The sequence below is a fragment of the Parasteatoda tepidariorum genome, chromosome 5, assembly GCF_043381705.1.
Source record: "Parasteatoda tepidariorum isolate YZ-2023 chromosome 5, CAS_Ptep_4.0, whole genome shotgun sequence".
In the NCBI taxonomy this organism is placed as follows: Eukaryota; Metazoa; Arthropoda; class Arachnida; order Araneae; family Theridiidae; genus Parasteatoda; species Parasteatoda tepidariorum.
In genome coordinates, this window is record NC_092208.1 from 32,260,721 (window position 1) to 32,269,923 (window position 9,203).

Genomic DNA, 9,203 nt, shown 5'->3' on the forward strand with positions numbered 1-9,203 from the left:
GTGTTTACCGTAGGTAAGGTTTCTTCATGTAAGACGTTAAAATTTTTTGCTCGTTAATGTAAGATGGACAAATACCTTGTAAAGCCAATATCTTCTACTCCGAAACGGACATATGAAAATGAAACAAATGTGGGTAGAAACGATCAAAACGAAACAAATACGCATTTGAGCAACCTGATGAGAATAGCTGATGAAAAAGTAGATGTAGAACATTTTCCATATGATGATGCTGCAAAAATATTCAATGCTTTAAAAATTAGAAGATATTAAAAATGCATTATGATTAAAGAAATGAATTTTTTTTTCAAGTCTCTTGGTGTTTTTTTTTTTTTTCAAATTTTTGAAGTCTCACTTAACTTTTTGAAATCTCACCCTGTTTTTGAGAAAGGGTGAGAAATTCCCACCCATTTTTTTTCTGAGATGAAAACACTGTTAGCAGGGTGGTCATAATGTAATGGCTCTTCGGTGTAAAGCGTGAATGGTAGATGAACATCATAGTTAAAAAACAGGATCATCAAAATCACAAGAAAAGTATTGTAATAATTGCAAAAAAAAAAAAATGTGTTTAAATATTTGATGAAATCAATACGAATAAAGCTCATTAATAAGTAATGATTTTAGTGCGCTATTTAAAATTTGAATGTTGTAATAAAAATATTAATTTTTAAAACCATGTGAGAATGTAGAGCAATGACAGCCTAAAGAATGATTGAAAAGTAGCTTGGACTTTCGTTGAAATCGGCACAAACAAAGTGTGTCAAAATCGCATTGAATGTACTGGAATTTTTAAAACCGCATGGAAATTAATAGTTATAACTGCCAAAAAAACCTATTAAAAATAATGATCAAAAAATTAATGGATTTATGATGAAATCGGCAAATATAAAGTGAGTTAGAAAGGGATTACTCATATTTAAAATTGGCGCATTGTAATATTATATTAAAAATTAAAAAAAAAAAACTCCAAAGAAATTGCCTATTTTTTCATTGTATCCAGAAGCTTCTGCTTATCAACAGTTGGCAGGTCGCACATGGCCCACTGGTTGTGCACCCTTAATTTATTGTATAAAAATTATCTTCAATTTGCTGCTGAACCTGCATGAAATGTATGTATTCATATTTTTAGTTAGTCAAGTTTATGTTTAGTTTGAAACTGAAAAGTTGCAATTGAAAACACTTCATGAATTATTTATTTATGAAAAAAATATTTTTATACTGATGAAGTAAATTTGTGTATTTATTGTATTTAAGATCCTGCATTTGCCATCAAGGATAACAGTTAATCATATTATTGCCAGTTATGTGAAGGAAAAAGTATCAGTTAAGGGGCTCTCTCAATCCATGTAAACATGTTACTTTTTTTTAAAATTGAAAGTATTTAATTTTTTTTTAATATTAGTTAAATAAAATTTTATATTTAAACAGGGAGTCTTCTATTGTTTTGTTTGCTAACACCATTCGAGACTGTTTTAATGTTGCACTGGGGAAAATGCTGCTTTGGAAGTTTGAAAGACCTGCATATGCTGAGGTTAGTTAGCATATTCAATTATTATTATTTTCTCTTATTGACTTGATATGCGTTGAACCACCAAGGCTTTTTTGAAAACCTTCTTCCTATCTAATAACTGTTTTGAGGTTTGATATGTTAAAGTTTTCTTCTACTCAATCAGTCTATTGCACCTTAATCCTACCCTTAGTTCCTGCTCTTATAGGTCTCATTGTTAAAGATCTTAAAGGACAAGGATGAGGGATCTATTTAACAGACATGACTGGCAAATCTTAGGTCACCTTTCTTAAAATTAGTATTATCATCTTCCTTAAATAACCTGCATAATTCAAAATTGTGTCATTGTCTCTGCAATCTACTTTCTTTTGCTTTTCCAAAATATTTTTAAAATAAGTTCTGTCATTGATCTATGTCTTAGATCCATGGGTTAGCGAAGATCTAATGATTGCTTTTTTTTAAAAAATATTTTTGTTTGTCTTTTAATTAATGTTGATTTGTAACAGATAAGATTCTTTAACCAGTAAATATCTGAAAGCTGAAAATTTTAATTTTGAATTGGTTGATAAATTTATATATCTGAACTCAAACATCACTCTGAATAAATAATATAGGTATTGAAATAAAGAAACATACTTTCACAGATAAACACTGCCTTCATGGTTTAAGAACTTTCTTCTTCTTATTTTTTTTTATAAAACTTAAAAATGCAATGTAGCAGAAAACAATCTATTCTGTGTAATAAAATTCTTTCTTTATGGATTATTTATTTCATATCAAGTTTACATATTTTTGATCTTTCTTCACCTTACCCTTTTCATGATACAATTTTATTCCATTTTCAATAAATTTGAATTATGAATTAGCATGTATTATGCATCAGAATAAAAAAATGTGTTATGCAGTAATATACTTTCATATGTATTGTTCTATGATCTATTTTTAAAGAATATTTCAATAATATTTATTAAACTTCACTAATTATAAAATTAAGTTCTTAAAGTATCATTTGAAAATCAATATATATGCGAGTGTTTTTAATTGTTAAAAAAATCACAGGCCTTGTTTTAAACACATAGCATTCTGTTTTACAGTTTTTTTTCCTTTTGACTAAATCATCATTTTATAACATTTTGTGGGGCAGGTTGTTATCGACAAAGTCAACCTTCATCTATGAAAAGGTACCCCAACAAAGAATCGAGTTAACATGTCTTGTATACTAGTGAATTGGACCTGTATTTTTGTAGTGGTAGATACGCTACAATTTTTCAGCCTTAAGGATATGCTCACTATTGCTTATCAACCTTATGCAGTTCTTTTAAGATCACTTTGTTCTTCTGTTTAATTTTTAAAAAATTGAAATAATATATCTTTAATATAATGCTCAATTGATGTAATATATATAAATAACACTTGTCTTCAAAATCTAGCTTTTACCCCTACATCTCTTATGTGTAACACCATGAACCACTTATACCATTTTACTGAAATTATTATGAAATATATTTATTATTGAGGTTAGCTGAAAATTTTTGTAAAAAAAGAAAAACTAGTATAAAAAACTTGTATTAATTCAAATTGAATTTAATTTCTTTAATCTGAGAAAACACAAAACAGGCTAACAAATATTTTTAATAATGTTTATGAAATAAAAAAGATGATAAATGTTTTTGGTATTTATTTTAACACTATAAAGTTATTCACCCTGCCTGCAGGGAATTTAAAACAATAATTTTCTTCATCATAAACTCAATAAAGAAACTGCTAAATGAAATAATATGGTCAAATTTATCATTCAGAATTAAATTTCGTCATATGGTCAGTTGAACATCTGCAATGGAACATTTGAGAACTACACTTCTTAAAATAATGTATGTCTTTGAATCAATATAGTCACTAGAGAAGTTTGCAAAGCAACCGAATTTCCTGGAATTCAAACTTAGGTTGTTTGTACAGAAAACAAAAATGCTTTTATCTTCGGAGCCACCCTAATGCTATTGGAAAAATTCCTTAGATATTCTGAAAATGTAATAATATTGCTACTTATTATTTTTTTAAAAGAAGTTATGGCAAATCTATTACTTGCTTTAAAATTTTATAAGTTTATGAATACCAGCTATATTTTTATAATATAGTATGTATCATATTTCCTCCTCATTTGAAATAGTTGAAAAAAATTAATAATAAACGTGATTTAAATTTCATAAATGTTGAAGTTTTTTCATTTTTTAAAATTTTACAGATGCTTGCAGAATATCCCGAATCCAGTATGTGTGAAATCTATGGCGCCATTCATTTATTACGAATGTTCAGTAAGTATGTTAAAATATATATTCAAAGGTGTTCTTCAAAGCTCTGTTTCATAGGAAAACCAAAAAGCTACACTTTAGAGTGCCTTGAACTGGAAGGAAAACTTTCATTTTAAATTTTGCATACTATCTTTTTGAAAAGATAAGCCAGGATTTTAAAATGGACAAATAACTTAGTATATTTAGAAGATTGTTAAGATTTAATTTTTGAAACTTGCCAATTTAGAGAGTTTTTCCCACTAAAATTAAAGTTATTAAATAATTTTGATTTACTATGCATTTTTATGTGTTCAAACAGCACAGCTTTAAAGATTACATTGCAAAGATTACATTGCTTTCAAAAATTGCATTGCAAACACTTTTTATTTTTTCAAAACTGTCTTTTTTTTAATATTTTGTCTCATTTTAGTAATTTGCATATAAGACACTGACTACAGATGGGAAAAATTGAACCTTACTGTTAGTAAAAACTGTTGCAAACTTGCAACTGTCATAAAGACATGGCATGTTATTTACTGAGTTACTATTTTATATGAAGACAAAGCGTTCGAAGAACAGCCTTTAAGTGCTATGTAAATTTATTTTTAGCATGATTCACATTATTTATTATTATTTTTGTAGCTAAAGTGGGAAGTTTGTTAACTGGATTATCAAGCGAAAGAAATGCATTGACTTCTCTACTGGTCCAAATGGAGGATTTTGTTAGGTAATTCATAAAAACATTTGATTTGGTACTTTAAATTTGTTTTATTTGTATTAATATCCTGTTTTTATGACTAAGATAGAGGTTTATTTTCGAAGTGCTTGATAATACGTGCAAAATTTTTTTATGATTATTATTAAACCAAATTAATCGATCAGATGTATTAGTAAAATAAAATGAGGTACAATATCATTACATCTGTTTTCTTATTGATCATTTGTAATTAATGTATAATTTAGAATTCCTAATTTATTTATAATTAGTTTAAAACAAGATTCCTGTTTGCTTACCAGCTTGGCTGCATTTGCATATGAGTTCGAAAATTGTCGAATCAGTGTAATGAAATGATTATTAGTAATTTAAAAGAAATAGGTATAAATTAAAAATATTTTTAATTGAAATTCAATTTTTTTTTATTCAACTTAAATTTAAAACCCAAAGCAAAATTGAGATGCAAAATCAATTTTATGCTTCTGTAATACTCACGCTTGAATATAATCAAGAATTGAAAATAATAATATAAAAGCTAAGAAAAAAATCTTTTTGTTGATATTTATCATTTAAATAGGTTTGTGAGCCGTAATATTTGTTTATTCAAACAAATAATATAGCCTTAATCAAAATACGAAATTAAAATAAAATTTTTGATTGATTTTGTATTATTTTTTTTCTTCCCCAAAACTATTTCTAAAATGTGTTTTTTTTAATGAAGAAAAAATTTTTTTTGCTGATTTTTTTTCTTCAAAACAAGTATACACTAAGGAATTAGAGAAGTATTTGTCATAGTTTTTGGTTTTACGGAATAGTTAACAAAAATATTCCAAATGGACCCCAAAATGGCCAATAAATTGAAAAACCAATTTAAAAAAAAAATGATGAAGTTAAAAATTGCATGGTGTACTGCACTTTGCTTAGGAAACTAGATTTTTCTCGCAAATTTTTTAAATTAGTTTCAAAGTTTAGAAATAGATTGTGTTTTGTGACCTGAAAAACTGCAGATGTTAGACCATTCCACATAAAATATTTATATGGTCATACTAAAGTTTGTTCTCAAACTTCCCCACGTTTTTACTAAAAATCATGATTATGTTCAAAACATTGTTTTGTAGTTTTTTACCGATAGCAATTTGATTTTTTTGACACACTTTGTAACTAATTTTGAAGCTTGGTGAGGATATGAAAGCTCCACAGAGCACTAAACCTTACATTTTTATCTCCTCTTTTTCCTTAGTTGATTTTTTTAAATCATCAGTCATCCTTCTGATTCCTGGTTATAAAAATGCAATATCTTAAGCATCATTTCTGCTTATACATCATTGTGATTTCTTATAAGTGTGAGATATTTTTAATGCTTAAACAGTATATACCTTGGCCGTACAAGATTTAATCTTACATAAAAGTACAACCATTATTATGCTTGACATAAATTCTACATGTCAGAAACCTTCAATAAATTCTCTGCGCTCAAATTGTACTAGAAATAAAAAACCATTGATTTCTTATATTTCTGAAATGAACTTTCAGACACATGACTTATAGCAAGTTTTTTGCAAATGCTATATACAAGAGCACTTTGAGAGACTTTCAAAATTTGATAAGAAACAATGCATGCTGAAATAAAGTAATTAAATTCTATATAAAATCATTGAGTTAATTGTATGTTATTACTAATAAATTTGTTAAAAACTGCTTTGTTAATTCATTTTTTTACCATGTGCAAATCTAATTCGGGCAAATCTGTGCCAAACAGGCAAATTATGTTTCTCTCTTTTTTTATAATTAATGTTAGTTTTCTAGAATCATTAAAATTATGTAATTAAATATCAACCTTATTAATTATAAACTTCTTAAAATTATCCAGTATAATATTATTACCTTGAGCTCATCCATTTCCCGGCCAAACATTGGTAACTAACAAATCAGTACTACAGTAAAAGCACATCATAAAACAAAAACCCTCTGTTTATGCTTTTAGCTCACTTTGCTCTTTTGTTTTCATATCTTGTAATCTGGCAATCTTATTTCAAAAATATTTTAAATCATTCTTGAAAGTTTCTGCACATGTAAGTTAATTTGAATTTGCTACTCGCTTTAGAGATTTCGTTTTGTGTTTTGTTCTGTTTTTTTCTTTACATTTTATTTTCTGATTTTTATATGATACATTTTTTACTTCATGTATACTATTTTGTTTCAATTTTTTTGAATGCTCCTCATATTATTGTAGTGATATATTTTGCTTTGGCTATATTGATACAATATTAGAAAGCACTCTTTTTTGTAGATCTAATCATGTAAGCTAATGATGAGATTATATCTTTTCATTTTCTTTGTTTTCCAACTTTTTAATATATATATATTTGAATTTTTTTTAAATATTTTCTTTTTCCCTTTTCATTAATCTTTAATATTTTCCATGTTTCCTTTATATATATATTTTATAAATTTTTTGAATTTAGGCAGTATATTCTTAATAGTTTTCATAGCTAAATTCTTTATTTTTTGATTGCATTTTATTTATAATTGTGTTTTTTAGGTACATAGCCCAGAACCCAAGTTTTTTCAGTTTGAATGATTATGTTGTTGCATCTCCAGAATATCATCGAAGAGCATTATGATCTCAAAATCAACATCATCATTCAGAAAAAAATCCTTCAAAATTCAGGCTTTTACTGTGTGAAGCCAGCAATTCATTGTACATAATGCATTTTATACCCTTTAGTATTACATTTTATTAAAACTTACAAATACAACAAAAGTTTTTTAAAATTTTTTAATGTTGTTTTTTTTTTTAAAATTGTTATTCTATAGAGAAGGTTTTTCAGAATTTAATGTTTTGTTTCAAGCACGCTTTCTATCAAGCATATTTTTTCTTATTCAGAATTAAAACAAAAGTAAGAAGACTTCGGTGTACTTAAAAATGCATAATACACTGTTTGAAACTTAGCTGGAAAATTTCTTTCACTTAGAAAAGCCTACAAATGAAAAAAATATTCAAATTACCTTGACAATAAAAGATAAACATTTTTGAACAAACATAATCCTACCATGATTAACTTTCCTGCAACATTCCTACCATGGCATCAAGAGATAGAGATTTGAAACATGGGGTTAGTTTTTCGATTATAACTGGATGGGGTGTTGGCAGACTTTATATTATCTATCTTAGTAATATAATTATATTTGTAAATATTTTTATTCACATTTGCCCTTTATTTAAACTATTTATATTGTAATTTGAATTTTTTTATTGCTTTTTTTATTTTTGTGTGTTTTATTTTATATTGTTTATTAATAAACAAATATTATTTTGAAACATTGCTTAATTAAACCGTTTATTGACATTACAGCATGTCTTGAGTGTACTGTGCGCATTTTGTGTTTTCTATACTGTTATTTTAACAAACATTATCTAAATTAGCATTTTTTGTTGAAAATTTTTTCACTGTTGCATTTGTTTAATTCTGGAGTACAATGTGAATTTGTTTAATTCTGCATAATTTTTTTTTTGAAATTTATATATGTTTGTCACGTGGATGACACCAACTTAGTGTTGAGTAACTTGAGAAAATTTGTAGACAAATTTTCCACCTCAACAATATTTCTAAATTAAATTATGTTGAGAAAAAACTGTGTGTTGTGCAAAGAAGTGACATAATTTTATATAAAACTCGTTTGGATCTCAGTTAGTCCATTTCAAAGCAAATCCAAGTGTTGCCGGTACACAAAATAAAATTAGTACCTTAGTCATTTTGATAAATGTTTCTTATTCAATTTTTAAACTTAAAATGAATTATTTATGGAAACTATATTTTTATAAATGTTTTATAAAACCCCCACCATGGCAGTTTATTTTTCTACCTCTTTTCGTTTTCTCACAATCTAATTGTTTCTGGCCTTATTTATAGATTTTAATGCAAAATAATTAGCTGTAAAGAAGTCACCGAAAAAATAATTCAGAGCTTCTTTTAATTTACTGATCAACGGTAAAACGTCAGAAAACGTTAGGAGGTTATTATTTGGTAAATCATCATATTCTCAGTAAATTAATTTAATGTTTGACTGGGTTCAAAAATATTGCTGCAGCTTTTACATTACTACTAGGAAAGACTGCAAGATTGTAAATGTTGTTTATAAGATTTTTAGGTTTTAAAATGTGTTTAAAAAGAATAAAATGTTGTTTTGGAATAAGCACTAAAATGTTTTAAAAAGAAAATATAGGTATGCTATTGTCATAAAAAAATATTATAAAACTCAAAATATAATTTAAAAAGCTGTGGGATATTGAGGTGAGCTAAATAAATGTTATTATTTGGTTTTACTTCACATTTGTGTCACATATAACTATTGTTTGTATGAGTGTCGAGTTGTCTTGACATGTAAATAAAGTTTTTAATAATTGAATTTGTGTTTGTTTTATCTTTAAAGCCAATATATTTTTTTGAAATTTTGTGTACACTTTGTGACCTGTTTACTTTAAAATTGTAAAAAGTTTTTTTTTATTATTAATAAAAAATCAAAAATGGTTCTGAATAAATTTATAACTTAATTTATAAGATTTATTCATTTATTTAGAATTTTAATATATAGCTATCGATTTTAATCTTTTTGTAATTTTTTTTTTGATTTATAAATATGAAACCTAGATCATACTTTTTCCCATGCTATATTGCTTCCCATATTATATTGC

General features: G+C 26.2%; 1 protein-coding gene across 3 annotated transcripts in view; it reads left to right on the plus strand.

Moving 5' to 3' along the window:
- LOC107443068 (mortality factor 4-like protein 1) overlaps positions 1-8,917 on the plus strand; it is a 25,085-nt gene extending 16,168 nt beyond the window's left edge. For all 3 annotated transcript variants that reach the window (XM_016056815.3, XM_016056816.3, XM_071181256.1), the window contains 5 exons: positions 1,252-1,343; positions 1,426-1,528; positions 3,747-3,816; positions 4,435-4,519; positions 7,050-8,917. In XM_016056815.3, the coding sequence (XP_015912301.1) occupies positions 1,252-1,343; positions 1,426-1,528; positions 3,747-3,816; positions 4,435-4,519; positions 7,050-7,131 (432 nt within the window). In that variant the 3' untranslated portion in view covers positions 7,132-8,917. The remainder of the gene's footprint in view (positions 1-1,251; positions 1,344-1,425; positions 1,529-3,746; positions 3,817-4,434; positions 4,520-7,049) is intronic.
- The last annotated feature ends 286 nt before the right edge of the window (positions 8,918-9,203 follow it).